The sequence below is a fragment of the Apteryx rowi genome, unplaced genomic scaffold (assembly GCF_003343035.1).
Source record: "Apteryx rowi isolate R43461 unplaced genomic scaffold, aptRow1 scaffold_27, whole genome shotgun sequence".
In the NCBI taxonomy this organism is placed as follows: domain Eukaryota; kingdom Metazoa; phylum Chordata; class Aves; order Apterygiformes; family Apterygidae; genus Apteryx; species Apteryx rowi.
Genome location: NW_020449085.1, coordinates 2,296,930 through 2,316,330, shown reverse-complemented (window position 1 = coordinate 2,316,330; position 19,401 = coordinate 2,296,930). Strand labels below are relative to the sequence as shown.

At 56.7% G+C, this 19,401-nt stretch overlaps 1 protein-coding gene across 1 annotated transcript in view; it reads right to left on the bottom strand.

Annotated features, from left to right (window-relative positions):
* The window catches only part of LOXL1 (lysyl oxidase like 1), a 16,694-nt gene extending 15,817 nt beyond the window's left edge, over positions 1-877 (bottom strand). Inside the window, exon 1 of the mRNA XM_026068365.1 lies at positions 749-877. Within this exon, the coding sequence (XP_025924150.1) occupies positions 749-877 (129 nt within the window). The remainder of the gene's footprint in view (positions 1-748) is intronic.
* Positions 878-19,401: the final 18,524 nt, after the last annotated feature.

Here is a 19,401-nt window from a genome sequence, read left to right as displayed (position 1 = left end):
ACGCTTCCTCTCTCCGCGGCGGCTTCCCGAGGCCGGGAGCTCTAGCGCTGCCCATTCCCGGCCGGCGCGGCGCGGCCTGGCGCTCCGGCGGGCTGCATGGAGGGGGGCCCCCCGGTGCCCGACCCGCTCGGGAAATTCGGAGCAGGAAAAGGAGCCCCGTCTGGGTCTTGCGACGGGCTCGCCGGACGTCTCCAGCAGCGGGGGGGGGTTCACATCGCGGCAGCGTCCCGGGCTGCGATGTCCCTTCCTGCAGCTCTCTCGCGCTGGCTCGCTCCCTCGCGCGCTCCGCGCTGGACGGATTCACTCCTGAGCTGAATGAATAAGCAAGAGGCTGCGAAAAAGTTTGGAGGGTTTCGGGACAGCTCGTGCGCCTCGCCTCCGCTGGGTCCTAGAGACCACCGGCTTCCTCTTGCCGGCGGCACGAATCCGGCGGCCTCCAGCGCGCGCCCACGCAGCGGCTCCCACGGCCGGGCCCACGTGCCGGCCGCCGCGGCACGCCAGGACGGGGGACCGAGGAGGGCGCACGGCCAGGGCCCCGCGCCGCCCAGCCGCCCGCGGGGCTGTGGGCCCTGCTCTCGCGCGGAGGTTTTTAAGCCAGGAGATGCGGGTCCCGCCGGCTGATCCCCACCACCCGCAAAACCACGCACCGACAACCCCGGCAAGCCGCGTCCCGAGCCTGGCGGCCGCTGCGCCTTGCCTCTTTTCGGACAGCGGCCAAGCCCGGCGCGCTGGGTGACCGTGTACCTACGTCCAGGGAGGACAAGGGAGAGGTTATCGTGGCCTCGCGAAACCGCTCCGAAACCAGCATCTTTCTTCCATCTCCTGGCTCATAATGAGTCCGGGTTTCCTTCTGAGATCCGAGAGACATTTTAATCATCGTTTTCACCCCGGAGTGTACGGCCTTTTTTCAAGCAGGTCTTAAATTCTCCAGTTGCCCCCAGAGGGTTTGGATTTAGAGCAATCAACAAAACCTCTCCCTCCACCCCCCAAAAAACAAACTAAACCAAACTGGGACAGTCCAGGCTGCAAAACAGTCCCCGAGTTTAAAACGTTGGGATCGTTTCAAAGCAGGATCAAAAGCTGAAATTCCTGGGGGGGGTTTGTTTGTTTTTTAATTAGAATGAAATACGCCTTCAAAATTGTAATTTAAACCCCTCAGAAGTTGGCACTGTACATAAAACACAGTGAAATACCCCTGAAACAAGGCGCCAGACTTGTGAAAAGAGATGATAGCTCTGTGCTCTGCTGGCGATGTGACCCTGCCCCATGTCGGCAGGCAGAAGGACCCAGTCCACTTATCTAGACGTGCTTTTGATGGACCCAGATTCACACACCGGATCAGCCTCACCAAAATCCCTGCGGAAACCAACGTCCTCCCCGGGATAACCACTGCGCTTCGGAAAAGGGGCACAGGAGGGCCTCAAAAAGCCAGGACCAGCTTTTAATGGTGAAGCCCGGGGCTGAGTCCCGTTGCCATCGTGTCCGTGCTGATGCCAGGCCTCCGGCACTGCCCCTTCCACAGCCCTTGGTGTCACCCCACCTCGGTGCAGGGCGTGATTTTGGGAAGTGTCTTGGGCCAAGCTGCATCCCACAAGGCACCTTCCACCTGCCAAGCGAGAAAATCCCAAACTGGAGTCTTCTCCCGAAAAGGTGGGGAGGTTCCCAGGCAGCATCGCTTAAGGGCTCTTTGCAAAAGCTCTTCTTCATATAGGTGCCTTTGCTTAAAGAGACAAACTCCCCCAAAGGGGGACTTTCACCCCCAAATTTCTCCCGGTTTTGGGACCTTTTCCTTGACATCGTTTCCAAAACACGTGCAGATTTTGCATACGACACTTCTAACAAACTCCAGAGCTCTCGGGAACAAAATGGGAAAACTTTGGATAACTCATCCAGGAGGTGACACCACTAAAAATATTAAACAAAAGAGGGGGATTAAAAGAACGAGCCCCGGGCAGGCTCCCCAGCTGCAGCCACGCGTCGCAGTCGTGCCGCAGCTCCGGCCCTCGTGCTGGCGCGCCCGGGAGCACAGGCGGGAGCGAGCGCGGGGAGGCCAGCGCGGCCGCCGTCGCGCGCCCCGTCGTGTCGCCGGGCAAAGGGCCTGTTTAAACAGAGCCGCCGGCGCAGCCGGGCCGCGTTCCGGCGCCTTGTCCCTGTTATTAACCACACCGTTGCCTAGGGGATGGGTGAGCCCAAGAGCTCGAGCCCGGACGCCTGGGTCCTCCTGCCAGGAACGCTGCCACTTTGGAGCCAACTTGCTGGAAAGAGGGAGGGAGGGCAGGGGAAGGCTGCGGTTTTACAGCACAAAGATTTCCACTTCAGTTTAATGGCTAAAATGAGGTTTTGGAGGTTTTTGGTTTTTTTCTTTTTTCCCCTAGCAAATCCATGCACAGCTGCTCCACCGCCTGTAAACCTCTAGCGGGCACAGCAGCGTGGCTGGGTGAGGGGCTGCTGGTGCAAAAAAATACAAATCTGCCCGTGCCTCAGTTTCCCCAGCTCAGAGAGCACCAAGCCTGTGAGCCCTGCGCCACTCGGGGCGTTGGGGTTCAAGGGCACGGCCAAGGGCTGGCACCGGAGCTGTGCCCCGAACCCTGCCAAGCCGAGGCAGGGAAAGGTTGTCACACCCTGCCGTGAACCGCTGCTGCCTGCGGAGATCCCTTGGGCTGAAGCAAGCACGGATCCCTAGAGGGAAGGTTTTCTAACGTTGTCCTTGGACGGATCCTGCTTCGGTGCTTGGGACTGGAGCGTCTCATCATGAGCGTTTGCCCCAGGCAAGCGTTTCCTGACAAGGTTTGGCTGAACTGTTTCTGGGAGCAAGATCAGCAGAAAGAGAAAGGAAAACCCCAGAGGAAACCAGGATGCTGCCTGTGTCCCGCTGCCATTTGATCCAGAGGATCGAGGGCCTCTGTGCTGGCTGGAGCAGACACCTCCCCTACCCCTGCGTTTCTACGGCACGCAGCACCCAGCACCCCAGATTAGGCTCTATATAGTGATATTTCCCCATTTGAGGCAGAGGAGAAGCGGGATGCGGTCTTCTTGTTTGACAACACGGGGAAACTGAGGCACTCAGTGTCTCACCCACGCTCGCCGAAAGCCTGAGCAAACACCCAGACTCGTGCACCCTCCTGCGCTAACCTGCCCTCGCAGCGAGGGCCGGCCGGGCGCCGACGGCGGTGCTTGCTCCCGCTCGCCTTCCCCGAGTTTCCAAAGAAGCTGTCGCTTTAAGGCCTGACCACATGGATGCGTGCTTTCCGGGTGTATATTTTTGCTTTTCTCCTTTTCCCCCCCTCCTGCTGCTTTTGTTCCCAGCCCTGAAGCTGGAGAGAGCCAGGCCAGCCCAAGCGGGGGGGGGGGGGGTCCCAGCACCAGGCCCTGCCCGAGGGGGCTGAACCGGCCTAATCCTGCGCGCCGAGGGCTTCCCCGCTCTCCGGCGCCCCGCAGCGCCGATTTCCTTTTCCTTCCTTTGCCGCCTCCCTTCGCCCCGCGGGGCTTGGAAATACCGGAGTTGATGCAATCGGCAGCGCAGCGCCTGCCAGCACGGGCCGCTCGGCCAAGCCTCCGCCCGCCGCCGCGCGCGCCCGGCTCCCGCAGCGGCTGCGCGGGGACGTGGGGCAGCGCCGCGGGCCGCCCCGCGCGGAGGGGGGCGCGGGCGCGGAGGGGGGGGCGCGGGCGCTGCGGTGCCGCCTCCGCGCGCGTCCCGGCACCCGCTAGATGGTGCCACACGCCCGCGCTTGCGCTGCCACCGGCCCCGCGGCTCGCGTGGGGTGACGGCGGCGTGGGGGCAGCAGGCCGCGCCGGCTGCCTGTCTGCGCCGAGGAACCGCTTTTCTTGGGTTACCGTTTTCCCGGGATACCATTTCCACCCGCCTCTTCTGATCGGGATCACATCAGCACCCGCCCAGCCCATCCCACACCGTGGGCTCCCACCGCCTTGAGTCACTGCATATGGAAGTCACCCAATACCGAGCTCTTCCTCCCCACTGCCCCCCAGCCAAGCCGGGGCAGCAGGAGCAGACCTGCCCAGCGGCTCCCCACGGCCCCAGCCCTTCCCCGTGCAGGGGGCTCCTTCTCCGTGCAGGGGGCTCCTTCTCCGGTGTGCTTCCCCAGCTGATCCTGGTGTCCCGGAGTCGGCTGGGGGATGCGGAGCCTCCGCCTGCACCAGGCAACGCGGGGGCATCCCCAATCCCCCAACACCTGCGATGCAGGAACGGCAGCAAGGAGGGGGGCGGATGGAGCCGGGAAGTGAGAGATTGGGGGGGGGGGGTTAAGAACCAGTAATTATGTCTCATCTCCCAGTGTCCAGAGATGTAATACAGAACTTAATACACCAGCCAGTAAGGGAGAGCCGAAACGATTATTTCACCTCTCACCGTCAGCGAGGTGCCACTGCTCAGGGTTTGCTTACGTGGGGTCAGCAGGACTCTCTCCTTGCCTGCTTTTCCCACCCAGGAGAGGCTGCTGGGTCCAGGCAACCGCACACGGCCCCCGCGGCACGGTACGCGCGGGCAGTGCTCTGGCACCGTGCAGAGAAGCAGATGAGGGCAGACACAGCGAGGGGGGCCCCTGGCTGGACAAAAATCTTCATCCTGGAGGCGAGATGGCCACGCTGGGGTTGGACAGAGGTCTCCAAAAGTTCCAGTGGCCTGGAGAGTCATGCTGGTTTTCTGCCGTTACGGCAGACGCTGGGGCGTCCCCAGTCAGCCGCACAGGGAAACTGAGGCACACCAGCCGGGACAGGGCCCCAGCAGAGGTCTGCCCTCCACTTTCCCCGCATCGGATGCCTCCCTCCCAGCTCACTACCAGGGTCAAGACCCAACTTTCTAAGCGCTATACTATTAACCCCAGAACCTGTCCAATCTGCTTTCAATTCCCAGTAAATTGGAGTAATTATTAGTATGGTGAATTCATTCTATTCCAAAGTGATTAAATTACTTAGCAACTTAATTGCCTAAATACTAGCTTTCTATTATTATATGTATAAATTTTTAGCCAATTTGAAATAACTAGCCATGTGAGTAATTAGGTGTTGCACGATTGCATTCCTGGGTGAACGAGCATTGTCTCAGGGATGGAACGAGGAGAGGCCGGTGGAGCCCGGAACAGATTTGCTAGTTATAGATGCACAAGTGGGGCCGTTCGGGACCGGGCTAATGGAGCGAGGGGCACGCAACAGGGTTCAGCGGTGTGAAAACCAGCTAACGAGGAGCTCATCTAGCTCACGTTCGCATCAGCCTCAGCCCACGAGCGAGCTCCCTGCGGGTTAAAGCTGTCTCCCTGCCTAAAGGCTGCGCTCGCTGCTTCAACGGGCCGGGCAGCGAACAGTGTCGGCAGTGTTTGTATCTGCCCGGAAACAGGGAATCTTCGATGCTGAGGCAAAATTCAGCGCTCGTTCCCGAGGAGGGGTGGGAGCGTTTTCCTGCCTTGTCCGGGGCCCGGTGCAGCCCCCGAGCTCCTGCAGCTGCCCCGGGGCAGCCCAGCTCCCCGGTGCCTTCCTGGGGCTGGGCCAGGGTCTTTGACATGCGGGGATGAAGCGGGGCCCTTTCCCTTAGGGATCGGGGAGGAAACTTCTGCTCTGCAAGATGCGAGCCAAGCCGTACTCACCCTGCCCTTACCGCGGCTGGAGGGGTGGAAAATCTGGAGATTTCCCAGAGATGGCTCAGAGGACCGCCGTGGCAGCAGGAAAAGACGGCAAAGAGCACAGTTGCCACAAGACTGCGTTTTGCAAGACAGCACGGCCCCGGCTGCGCTTTGCGGGGAGCCCCGCTCTGCACCGGCACAGCAGAGCTGCACCCCCCGCCACATCTCGGCGAGAGCAAGCCGTGATCGCTGCGGTGAGATGTGAAACGTCCTCCGCGCACCGCAGCGGAGCACGAAGCCACTGCGGGATGCAGCAGCAGCTCGCCTGCTGGAGCCCCCGGCGGCAGAAAGCTTCAGGCTCCTAAAGAGATAAGGAGCCAGATCTGATAACAACTTTCCCCCTATGGCGCTTGTCATCTGCCCGGGGAGAAGAGACTTTGCTGGCTGCCTTCGCCCCTTCAACAAGCCAATTTGTGGGGCAGATGTGCCACCGTCAGCCCGCGACAGCCAAGCAGAGGGCTGAGCACCATCCATCACAGCCTCAACCAGCCTGGGAGACGTGCTGGCTCTCCTCTTTGACAAGACGCTGCAAGAGCCTGAACGCTTCCCCCACGCTTCAGTAGCTTCCAGCAGTAAAATCCCTCCTGTCCACCTCTCGCCTGACCGATGCACGCAGTTCGGGTCAGGGAGGGCAACACGTTTTGCTTCAACCTCAACCTGCCTGTTTTTTTTAAAGCATTAATTTACTAGAACTGACTTCATGTTTCAAAACTGTCAGATCAAAGCAAGCTCAAGGGAGAAGGGGAATTCAGCCAAACTCGCACCTCTGCTCTCCTCCCACAAACAGGCCATTTGGGGCAAGGGAAGACTCCTTGCAAGCAGTTTCCGGCAATTTGCACCAGACATCTCACACCAAAAATCCCTCCCAGCTCTGGAGACAGCACAGGGGGCACATCCAGGCAGGACCTCAGGCTCTGGCTCACCGTCTCACGGGCCCTGAGCCTGCCTGGGGCCCACAGCTCCATCAGGCAGGCAAAGCTGCCCTGAAACTCTTCTAGCAATTCCTCCCTCTCTTTTCCAGTTCCCACCACAGGGATGACCACAAAGCACCAGGAGCAAGTTCAGCCTCAGCCCCTCTGCTGAGGCAGTTGCTACTGGAGGAAGGCTCAGAGATGAGCTGATGTGTCCAAGGCCACCCAGTGGCAGAGGAGGAAGAGGACAGTCAGGTCTCGTAATGCCTGAACCCTTCCAGATTAGCTTTCCCCCCAAAGCATCCAGACCTGGAGGTCCTGCAGCATCACCGGAGGATCACTGAGGAAGCACAAGCAGATCCAGCTGAGCTAACAAGTGGGAAGATGTCAACCCAGGCAGCTGAGTGAGGTCAAGGAGCTCCAAGCGTGGCCCCTGAGAAGAGCAACCTGCCATGGATCTGCTGCTCTTCCCCGATGAATCGTTCCCGCTAGACCCTGCGCCTAACCTGTTCGCTCCGTTGCTATGATTCCTGCCTCCTCAGCATAGAAATGACCTCCTTTCTTATGATCAAAAAGCTTTTCTCTCCGCAGACAAAAAGAAAAAAAAGAAAAAATATCAAGATGAAAAGAAAATAATCAAAATGAATTTTCTCCACTTCCGTCTGAGCCATTTAATTCTCCAGATACGCTCCTGTTGAACAATTTCATGGAGAATTACGCAGAGAAAGGACTGCTTTATTTTGGAGTCAGCGGTTCCCCTGGTCTGCCATCTTGTCCCCCTCCCCATTGCAACGCATTTCTGTTTCCCTTCGAAGCCCCAAATAAACAAGTCCAACAAACAGGGAAGGGAGCAGAGCCCCAGCCTTCCTGCACGCATCCCACTGCCTCGGCAGGGACGTGGAAGATTTATCTAGAGGCAGTGGGGAGGCGTCAGTTAGAAAGTCTTTGTCACAGCGACAACTGCTATGAGTTTGACAGGCCTCAGCCCGACCTCAGCCAGAGGCGGAAGGGAGACGAGACACAGCATTCAAAGAAGCCTCCTGAAAGAAATCACTATTGTGAGCAGCAGCCTCCATATAACTCATCTGAACTTTCCAGCCAGAGCCAGTAAGTGCTTTCGGCAGGGGAATGCATTTTAAACTTCATTTGTACGCTGGCCTAAATGGAAGGCACTTTATTACTTTTATCTCTGCATCTCAATTGAAATACTCACCAGCTGGGTGTAAACAAGCCCTTAACTTCTTCTCTGCTAGCTGCCAACAGCCACAAAGGTCATTCGCTGCAATTGATGCCTTCGAAGTCTCCTGTTAAACTATCCACTTCCTGCTTTTAAACATCAGGTAATTTCCAAGCCAGGGAAAGGCGTATTTGTCATCCTGCCCTCCCGCCCCTGCTTCTGCGTTACAGCTGGCTCACGGGCGAGAGCCATCGCTCCCTCGCTGCGGCTGTCATTAGGGATGCTCCAGTGTGCGTCCCCAGCGGCGGCTGTCGGGGGGGAGCAGATGGGGCTTCACCCCTGCAAGGAGCCCTGAAGGCAGGTGCCGGGAACCAGCTGTGGCATCCTCATGGGACGGCGTTGCCAAATCCAGGCCTCAAGAGCCTGAGCTCCGCCTGGGAGCAGGTCAGCATGGGGGATGCGTGCACGTGTGCGCATGCACGTGCAGCCGCACTGCCCACACCGTGCATCGCTGACCGAGTTATTAGGAGCGACCCCAAACAGCCTTGAAGACCTTCAGGGCTAAAACAGTCCCAACCCTGCTATGGGGCAGCAGCGCTGCCACATGAGCCGAGGCGGCAAGGAGTCCGAGGACCAGGACCACGGGTGATGTTATCGCATCAACACAGCTGGCCTTGCTGAGACGACCTGCCAGCCCCCCCGAGGCTGAACTCGCTGCAAATGCTGGGTGGAGAAGGAGGGCTGAAATGCAGTGATAATGGTACAGAAGGGAGACTTTACCCCCAGTAAGGAAGTTCTCCAAGGCTGTGTCAGGAAGCGAACAGACCTGCCTGTCCCTAGCTACTGCATCTGCCAGATGCTGCAGCCCGGAGCCAGGAAAGGCGGTGAGCAGGGGAGCTGCACAGCCAGGGCCTCCCCTCAAGCCCCGTACTCACGGTGTGACAGTGGCCCAGAGCTGACACCCAGAAAGGGTATCAGAGCAGGACCAGCATGAAGCAATACTTCCCCGAATATTCTCCCAGCCTTCAGGATTTAGTGGCACAGATACTCCTTGAATCAGCTTGTGCTTAAGAGACTTTGATGAATTTATCCAGTGCCAGCATCCCACAGCGAGGGGCTCCACAGCTGAACGAGGTGCACGTAAGGCACCCGAGGCAGAACCTTCTCCTTCTTGCCATTGCACAAAGGCTTTGCATCACTGTCCCAAACAGGGAATCACGAGCAGGCTGCAGCTCGAGTGGGTGCAAGGTGAAGGTGGCAGCGAGCAGGAGAGAGGTGGCCCCGCTGTCTGCCAGCACCCAGAGCCAGGCCTGGCTGCAGAGGGTGGCAGGCGGGAGCAGCCCCGTGAATTTTGCACCATGCCTTTGAGGCAGCATCTCAACGGTGCCTCATTTCCCCTCCCCATCAGATGGTGTCTTGCTGGAGAGAGACAGCAGGACCCGGAGTAATGCATCAAGCAGGTTGGAGCTAGCAGGAAAGCGTCTCACTAATGACATTCAGAAACACACATCAATTCTCTCCTTGGCCCTTCCCAGATCCGCCTGAAGCCCGGAGACCAAGGAGGAGCTTGGCGACTGAACAAGAAAGGGAAAAGATCATACCTGACAAACCGCAGCCTTTGCAGGGGAAAGAGTGTGTTTGAACAGAGCCTGCCTGGGAGGCTGGGACACCAGGATATTTTTGGGGAGCCAGTGATGGCCTTTCCTTGCTAGAGCTAGTATCCAGGCAGGATGGCAAGGGAAGAGGAAAACCTCATGATTTGGGAATGAAAAAGGAAAGAGGGAGTTCAGGGTGAGGGCTGCAGTCGGCAACTCTAGCACTACAGTCCCAGCCACACAGCGTGCACAGACATCATTTATACCTGCGTGGTTACTGAGATGCTCTTTGAGCGTCTGCAACGTGCCAACAGAGCATGCAGCAGGCAGGGCAGCAAACTGCAACGCGGACACACATCCACACTGCCCGAGGGCATCCCCTGACCTGGAGCAACCCCGGCATCCCTTCAAGCAGGGATGCAGCCGTTAACCCATGTAGCATGCACACTGCAGGGGGCCAAATGCAGAGGCACGGGGTTTAGCCCCTGCTCTGGCTCGCAGGTAGAAGGGAAGCAAGACAAGCTACACGCTGCCTCGTGCCTTGGTTTCCTCATTTGCGCAAATGAGAAGTACCTCCTGCTTTAAAGCTCTCAGACTGTGCAACAAGAGGCATAATTTGAATAGCATTGCTACCGATGCACTAATCCAAGCATATCAGCGAGGCATGTTTTGACTGGAGGGGTAATAGCCTTTACTAGACCATCCAAAAGAGCAGAAAACCAGCACGACTCTCCAGGCCTGCCCACCCCAGTCATCCCAGCAAGGTGCCTGGAGTTCAGCCCCCAGCCTCACTCAGCCCTTCGCATCCCTCTGACCCCCGCACAGCAGCATCTCTCCTTCAGCGCCACATGATTGCAAGCCCCCAGGAGCCATCCACAGGCACCTTTGCTCCAGAGGAGGATGACACCTCGTTGCCAGCTGCACTTCCTTTGCATATCCTCAAAAAAACTCCAGGGCCCTGGGAAACCTGCCTGGGGTTAAGGCAGGGTCTGGCCTTCGACCAAGCAGTGGTTCGTGAGCTCTGGGTCCATCGCCGGCTGCTGTGCCTGGACAAGCAAAGGTGACCGTTTACAGCTAGAGGCAGCTGGAATGGGCTCTCTTGGCTGGTGTCAGCCACTCTGGTCCTACAGCTAATAACATGCCGTGGAAAGATTGGAGAATGAGACACATAGCTTTCAGGAAGAAGTTTTCCTCAACCAAAGGTTTTAGTTACATCAGAGCATTGGACGCACCAGGACCCTGGGCTCTGACCCTGCCTCTGCCACATGGCCTTGAGTGAATCACTTTTTATGCCTATTTCTCTATCTTTACTTATTCTACTGTAAAGCTGGCTGGGGTGAGGTCCCAAACTGGGCAATAATACAAATAATATGAAATTCAAGAGCAATTTTGCAGAGAAAACAGACGCATTCTGGCTACTGAATGAAAGGGAATCTCTTCTAATAGAACAGGAGTCGTAATTCAGCCCCAAGAGTTTAACACTCAGAAAACCTTAACACTTTGTACTGAAAGACGTTGCAGTACAAAGCAGCACCTTTCATGCGTGGAAGTGATTCTGGCAAGGTCTCAGCTAAAAAAAGCCTCTAAAAACCTAAAGTTGTTCAACTAGTCAGAGAAAACTACCCCCGTTTGACCGGTATCATTGACTTGTCTTGAAAGGTCAGCTAACTGATTTTAATCTGAGTAAACGCTGCACAATACTTGTAGCAGTCCTGGAGGCTCAGCTTTTTGTTCTCCATATCGCTAGAGAAAAAAAATCCTAAGTCTCATATCTCTCAAGAAAATTCTCTCTTCCTCTAAATATCCCCATTATAAACCAATTACCCAAACTCCCTTCCCTTGGACAGTTCCTGGCACTCAGTCACCGACTCAGGACTATCCTTCAGCTCAAAAGCATTGCTGTATTATTAAGCAGCAGTTATGAAAACAGCAGAAAGCAGCTGCAAGAATAACCAGTTCTTTATTGCTTCCCAGCTGATGTGATCTCCAGGGCAGTATATTTCAGTTTAATGTTTGTCGTTAGCACCTCACTTATTCAATATTCACTTTGCTTAGCATTTCTGCATCGAGTTGCAAGGAGCACCACGCCAGATCCACAGCTGGTTCCAAGCCAGCCTGGCAACAGTGTCTCTGCCAGTTTACACCATTTTGGCCATGGACTTCCGGCTCTACCTCAGAGATAGATTTACAAGGGCAGTAAAGTCAGCAAGCCCTTTGAGGACCCGAAGTCCTCAACAGGTGAGCCACATCCCCAGGAATGGTGCAGTGCTTTGGATCTGAGTGGTGACCCAAGAAAAGCATCTGGCCTCCTGCCCCATCCTGCAGGCAGTTCTGCATCTCACCAGAGCAGAACTGACATTTTCCCTTTGGCCTAGAGCAGTTGCAGGAGGCAAGAAGGAGGTGGGTATGAGGACAGAGCACAAGAAAAGCTGGGAGGGATGAAGAGTACTGGGACAACCTCACTTCCATGAGACCCAATGTGGAGATGACCATGAGGAACCACCCAGGCATCTCTGAAGGACAGCCCAAATACAGCTGAGACACCGCCTGGCCTGCAGGAAAGAGATCACATCCCACTTGTCACAGATTTCTGCTCTAAAGCACATTGGAAAGCTTGGGTCAACGTTTTGCCATCTGCCTACTCTTCCCAGCCCTTCAGTCTCTAGCTGGGCTAGTAACTTGCTCTTCTGGCAAGGAACAGATGACCCCAACACTATTTATCATCTTAACTCTAAGACTGAAGTTTGCTGGCAAAGATATCTTCTGTTAGTTTAATAATTAATCACTTGGAAAGAGTAGGGCACACAAGGGCTCCTCCCAATCTCCAACTAACTCACTCTGTGTTGGGGACAACAACTCCATCCCTCCACTGGTGACAGCGGGGGGAATACCCCCTCTTTGGTACTCAGGCTATTGGCCCCGGCATGAGCTTGCTGTCCGTCAGGCTGACCCCACAGGAGTTGCATCCCTGATCTCTGCCAGGCTGGTGAGAGCAGAGCTATGGCCCAAGAGGAGGCACTTTTCAGGTCATCTTCTCTTCATTTTGTGTTCAGTAGGTCAGATGTGTTTGCACTTCCCCGGTTTCTTCCTCCTTAAGGGAAGAAGGAGCAGGGAGTCTCTCCTCTACCTAGCATCATCCCAGCTAGACACTTTGAACCATCACTATCAAAAGCAAAGAGGTCCCAACCTCATGCCCAGCACCTTGCGTGATCTTGGGCAAGCTGGGCTTCCCTGCCCCACATTTGACCCAAAAGCTGAGCAGCTTTTTCACAAGCGGACTGGAAACTAGTGAGGGTGTGCAGGAAGGGATCACAGGCCTCTTCCAAGCAGATTCAGCATGCACTCACGTGCTTGCTTTATGGCTTCCCATTATTTTTGAACTCTTGTAACTCTCCTCTCATAGCCAAGTATCAGCTTTGCTTTCCATGCTGATTTTCATCTATTGCATTTAGCAATTAAAGGTGATTTTCTTTTCCCTTGTGTTTCTAATGGAGCTTATAATTAACATGCTTCTGATTTACTTCCTTGTTTGCATGCTGGCCTCAGAGATGTCAGCAAAGCCCTCTGATGATAACACCACCTCTGGGTTTTATTTATAGCCGGTGTCAGCTTTGGAAGCAAGACCACAGGGAGGGAAAGGAGCAGGGACAGGAGAGGCCCTGAACTGGAAAGCCAGGCTGAGCTCTGGCATCTGCTGTAATAGTCTTTGCCCAAGTCCCTTGATCCCTCAGGATGCTCCATCCTGCTCCATGGAGCAGCTGAGAGGAGGAGTCTCTGCCTCATCTGCTTCACCCAGCTTGGTCCAGTGCAGGGCTGCATCTGCCTGTGGCTACATTTGGGATCTGCCCCACCATGGAGCTGCACGAGGCTTGGACATGCTGCAGCTCACACTCGGCAGCCCAGCTGCAGGCCAGGTGGCTGCATCCCTAGAAGACCATCTCCTAGGCCTCCCCATCAGCCCTGCCACCCGCCCCAGAGCCAGGACAACCTATCCCCCATCTTCCAGTGAGTTTTTCCCAGACCAAGTCTCTTTTAGCCATCCCTTTGGCACTACCTGCCCCTCACCTCCAAGAGGGGCTCTGCACCAAGCCCAGTGGGCTCCCCAAGCGCTGTCAGGCAGGGGAGCCCTGGCAGAAGACATCCCCCAGGCCATGGTAACTTCTCACCACCAGACCTTGGGCAGCACCAGCTCCTGCCAGGCTCAAGGGGAGGATGCACCCTCCTTCCCCCATCCATATTACACAAGAGGCCCTGGGAGACCTGGGGTCCAGCCAGCTCTTCTCAGGAACCCCAGACATGCCAGGATCTACACATCAGGGCAGCAGCACTGTGAGCGACGGGCAGACAGGACTCCCAGCCTCTCACCTCCAGCAGCAGAGCCAGAGAAGTGTCACTGGCCCAGAGCAGAACATCGGGAGACAAGGAGGGGGCACAAGCACCAGAGCTGGGTCTGTCCACTGGGGAGTCTTTCTGGAGAGAAGAGCACTCCCAAGGTACTTCCCCTCAGAAACAAACACGAGGGCATGGCCAAGGTGTAAATCTGGCTGTGTCAGGACCTCCTTTTCCCAGAGGATTTCTTTTCATGTGCAAAGGGCCTTCTCCTTGCATTCGCAGCAAGACTTTGGACGCAGGCAAGAGCAGCAAACTTGCCAGCATTGCTGAGGAGCTTGCTCTAGAAGCAATAACTGAGCTGTGCAATGAGCAGGGCTGTGGATAGCCCAATCCGCCGCTGTGTAATCAGAGAGCAGGTCATGCAGGATAGACCCAGTTAAAGCTTGCTGGGGAAATTCTCTCTGAGCAGCTCCCAGCTTCACCCCTTGAGAGTAAACTTTGAGCACAAGGGGGAGAGTTTTAGCAAAAGCCTGCAGAGGCAATATACAGCTGCTGAGACCAATGGGATTTGACCTGTCCTAATAGCTCAAATTAGCCTTCGGTGTTGGACCAACTACCAGGGAAATTAAAGGTGACTGGAAAGGCTTCCTTTTAATCTAAGAGGCAGCCAGCTCCCAGGCTCATACCCCAAAGCGAAAGCATGTGGAGTGTGTGCATTTAGCTGGAGGTTTCTCTTAGCTCTTGTAAATTTAATAAAGTTGTCACCCTAATCTAAATCGTTCTGCGTGAGGAATGTTGCCTCTGTTATCTCAGCAAAACTCCTGCCTTTGGTTTCCGGCCCATTCAGATTGCTTTAATGTTTTGCAACCCAATCTAGCTATTAGCAAGGCCAGGAAAATCCATCATGCTCCTTCAGATAAGCTTTTCATCCAAACAAGGCTTTCCCAAAGAGTGTAATCATCTGACCTCCTGAACCCCACCGCCAGCCTGGCTTGGCCAGTCTCACACCAGTAGGAAGTCAGGTTGGGGGTCCTGGGAGCCTGGGCTTTACCAGCTTCCTGGGGGTACAGCAGCATGGCTGTTCAGGGGCACGCTACTGTAGCAGGGCAGGCTATCTGACTTTCAAACCCCAGCTCACCAGAGCATGCAGCTGGGACAAGGCTTATGGGAAGGCGGTGGAGATCCTGGGCAGGTCTCCTCAGCCCCAGGGTTTGCTGGAGATGTGCCTCCATAGCAGCGCATGGCTCAGCGGGAAGAGCCATGGGTGCTAAGGCCCTATAAACAAGGGAACATGTTCCCTTCTCCAGCATCTCTGCATATGGAGATCTCAAAACATCCAGCTTTCAATGACGGGTCCGCTGAAGCAGAGCCAGTTTCTGGTGGGGGACTGCCACCAACTCAGGCCAAAGCTGGAGGAGCTGAGATACCACCCAGCCTGTCCCCTTGTCCCAAGAGAGAATTGCTCCCCACAGCCCCTTCCTGAGGCACTCCACATTTTCAGAGCGTGTGACCCACTTTTTATTGTTCCCAGGGTTTGGCTACTCTGATGCTGGGATTTTTCCCTGGCATCCATCTGCAGTCTCCTGATGCAGTCCTACAAAGGGCTCCTCACCAGCTTGCTACCAGATGTCAGGAGGGGTTGAAGACACAAGCCAGGCTTCCCAGGCCCCCGGTCCACATATCCCAAGTGCGGCCCACATCACACTGCATGCTCTGCATCCAGCACCCAGCTAAGATGGGAAAAATGCCATGCTCAGAGTCCTGCTTCAAAACAGAGGCAGCTGAGCCACAGGGGAGTTTTTTTCTACCTTCATGACTTCTCTTTGTTGATTGCCGCAAAGCAAAAACAAACATTTTTTCCCTGCAGGCCCATTCCCCTCTACTGATACACAATATACTTATTAATCGCATTCACCACCGCAGCACCCAGGGACCAAAGAGACTGTTCCCCCCCAAGACCCTGCCATGTGACACATGGTACAAGGGAAGCTTGGCCTGCCTGCCATGGAGATGTAGCTCCTCTCCCCAAGAGCTCAGGGCACATTTGCCACCCACTGCCAGGCTCCCACTTGTGTCCACAGTAAGGGTGAGACACGGCCAGATATGGTCCCACCAGGAGCTGAAGGCCACTTCTCCCTGGCCTTGCCCGTTATCTACAACAGCCTGCAGCAGCAGGACCATAGTGGGTTTCTCTGCCCAGCAGGGCTGACCCCAGGCTGGCTCAGCATGGGTTCGGCACAGCTTCCCAGGCATCAGTAGACGGCAGCCTTGATGTGGAACGAAGCTCTGCAGATGGCTGGAGCAGTTGGGTTCAGCCTGGCCCCAGCAGATGGTGGTGGCTGGAAGCAGCTACCTGGTTGGAAACAAGCTCCACTGCCTTCTTCCCCATCCTTCTGGGATCCACACGCACATCTGCTGGCATCCGTGGTGGTCCCCACAGGAGCTGCAGGCCGATGGGCTCCCTGGCAGGTGCTCCCACACCAGCCTCGCTCCCTGTAACATTTGCATGTCAAAGGCACCCAGGGGCTCCACCACAGGCTCCCCCACCCTTCTCCCCAACGCTCGCACTGTATATCCTGCGGGCTTCACTTATGGATGGGAAGGAGATTGAATTAATTAGCAAGTCAGAGTGGATAATGATATGTTTTTTAAAGTGTGTTGTGTGCAACAGACTTTTCTGGAGTGGCTTATTTTTAGGATGTGTCTATAACCTTCTAAATAAAGCACCCAAACTTCGCCGAGTTATTCCAGGGAGAGATTCACTGCTGGAGATGCTGGACGGCTCCCAGTTGGTGCTGCAATAGAAAAGGAGGCAAATCCTCCCAGGGAAGCGGCGCCGAGAGCCTTAACTCCAGCCGCACGCTGCAAACTACCTGTGGCCAAGGCTCCCTCGGTGCCAGCACCCCCTTCACAGGTGCAGCAATACATGTAAAAAAACCAAGACGCTAGTCTGACAACAGACGCAGAGCCCCTGCTTCTCGACATCAACCGTGCAGCTCTCGCCAGATGAACCAGTTTAATAGCAGACCTTCGTTACGGCTGTTGCAGCCTTAGCCCAGTTGCGGTCCAGGCTCTGCGCACGCACCATTGCAGTGCTGCAGTTGGTCCCCGTGAGCCCGTGGCCAGGCGCAAGCCCGATTCCTCCCGCAGCCGTGGGAAGTCAGACACCTCCGAGGAGAGCACAAGGCTCGCTGGGGCACGGAAAGCAAGAGATGCAGCTGGGCCATCTGCTTATTCTCAGCTTCGTCCCTGTGGAGTAAGCTCGGGGGCAGCCTGGGATGCGTGAAGTCATTCAGGCCATGAGATGCAGCAGATGGGAAGGAGTTTTGCTGGTTCATGCACCCGCCAACCTGTCCCATTCCTGGAGGGCCCAGCAGCCCTGGAGAGCCACAGCCTAGAGCGAGGTCTCACGGGCAGAGGCAGCGGTAGCAATGGGAGGTCAGGGCTGGGCTGATCCCGCCAGGGTGGCACAGGCAGCACGCGCTCAGCAGGTGGCCTGGGGTGTTGGCTCTACTCCAGGGAGGCTGGACTGCAATGCTGCTCCTCGTCCGCTCGCGCAGTGCAGGCTGTCTGTAAGAGAGGGAACGCACCTGGCCTCTGCACACACCAGCATTGACGCAGCTCTGTCCCCACGGAGCAGCTCTGGAAAAGGGGTCTTGCCCCGTTGCCCCACTGGAACCACACTCCCATCCTCCAGGGAGAAGAGCTGTGTCGGCACATGGACCAGACTCTTTGCCATCAGGAGATGGCTCAGCTCCCATTGCATCCATACACCTGTGAACAAGCCCTCACCTTCCCCAGGCCGGGCTCAGCCCCAGCACAGCACAGGGCTTAAAGAGGGTGAGTGGTTTCTCAAGACCAAGCTGAGATGGAAGGATGAAGACCTTCAACAGCACAGGGTAAAGCCCAAGGACTTTGGCACAACAGCTAAGCAGCAGGCAGGAGCAAGACACGGGTCCTCCGGGGGCTACGGTGAGGAAGGCCAGCATGCAGGTCCCCGGGATTGCAGGGACACACCATCTCCGTCTATTGTAAGCATGCAACTTGCACTCTCTCCTTGCACTGCAAAATGTGTAGAAACACCAAAGCACAGATTTAAAGCCATCCAGGAACAATGACAGCACAACAGAGCCGGAGGAGTATACAGGATTTGTGATATCCCCAGGAACACTGTGCTTACAGCCCAGGGTAATACAAAAATTAATAAGGAAAGCAGAAAATCGCAGTCACAGCCCCAGGCCCGGGCTAGCCAGGCAGGGGCGCAGCAAGCAGGGATGCCCAGGAGCTGGGAACACATCCCGAGCAGCACGCTTTCCAGCAGATGTAAGGCAAAGCTACACAGCGAGTCACAGATGCCTTGGGACACTCAGTGACACCTACAGAGCCCGGGACCGGATTTCCACTTTCAATCCAAGACCCCCAGAGGAAGGAGCAGCAACACAGACAGGGACTCAGCTGTAGGCAACTCCCCTGCTGCAGGGTCTGCCTCCCCAGCTGCCTGCCTCAGCTCAAACCACCTCCCAGCTGGGTCCCCAGGGCACCGCAAACACGTCAGCTCCAGCACAAAACCAGCCCACCCGCAAGCCAAGCTCCTCCGGTTCAGCCCCCGGCGCTTGCTTATCCCCCAGGGGAGCCTCGTTCCAGCGTAACAGGGCACGCCACAGCCACCTTCCCACGTGCCTGCGCTTGCAAGAAGCAAGAACCCTCCTCAAACTGACAGCTACCCTCCTCCTCCTCCTCCTCCTCCAGCCTCTATTGCCTCTGGCTGCTTGGAGGTGTTTTGCGTTTGCCCCCAGGTTTAACCCCGTCTGTGCCTGCCTGGCTGCAGGCGAGCTCTTGGCCCAGAAGGGACCCCGTGTCAGGCTCTCCTGGATGACGGCGCATGGACCCGTGGGGTCCGTGGGGCAGAGGCGTGAGAGCCGCAGCGGTTGCCACCAGCAGAGGATTGGGCCCCAAACCCACCCGCGGTGCTGCTGCCGTGGTGGTGCGTGCTTTGCCTGCTTTATACGGCGCCCGGCACCTGGCAGGGCGGCGCGAGCCCCGCAGAGACGTGCGGGTGCGGCAGAGCCCCAGCTCCCACCACCGCTGCTGGAGAGAGGTGCGGGCTGCATCCAGACCATCTGCTAGCAGCAGCTCAGCTGCAGATGTCGGCTGAATTATCTTTTCCGCTGGCTGGAAGCCAGGGCTGGGCAGAGCTGGCTAGCAGAAGGGAAAGCCCAGGGGAGGTGACAGCCCGGGGAGCGGGGGTGGCCAGGGCCAGCCACGTGCCTAGGAAGACCTGGATCACCGGCCACAGCCCCGTGCATGGTCCCATCCCCTCTGCGGTACAGCTGGCAGCACGGGGTGCTGTCAAACCTGCGTGGGGGGGGGGGGTCAGCCAAAGCCATCGGGGGACAGCAGCTGGAGGGTCACTAAGGGGACTTAATGGGCTCCCCCCAGGTCTTCATTTTATTCACTGTTACGGGTATAGCGAAAGGTGCGGGTCTGGCCCTGCTGCTCACCCACTGCGCTCCCAGAGGCCACTCGCAGCATCTCCGTGCCTCAGTTTCCCCAGCACTCTTTGCGCATCCCGCACAGTCAAGCACACGCTGCCTCCCTGCTTTCCTGCGTCGCCCGCACAAGCAGGGCCTGGCTGGAGCTTTGAGAGGAGAAGCTCAGCCCCACAGCACCCACGAGGCAGGTTGCTCCCCGTGAACCTGGCCCCACAGGACGCCGGTGCCTGCGCCCTCGAACGCTGCTCTCTTCCATGATTG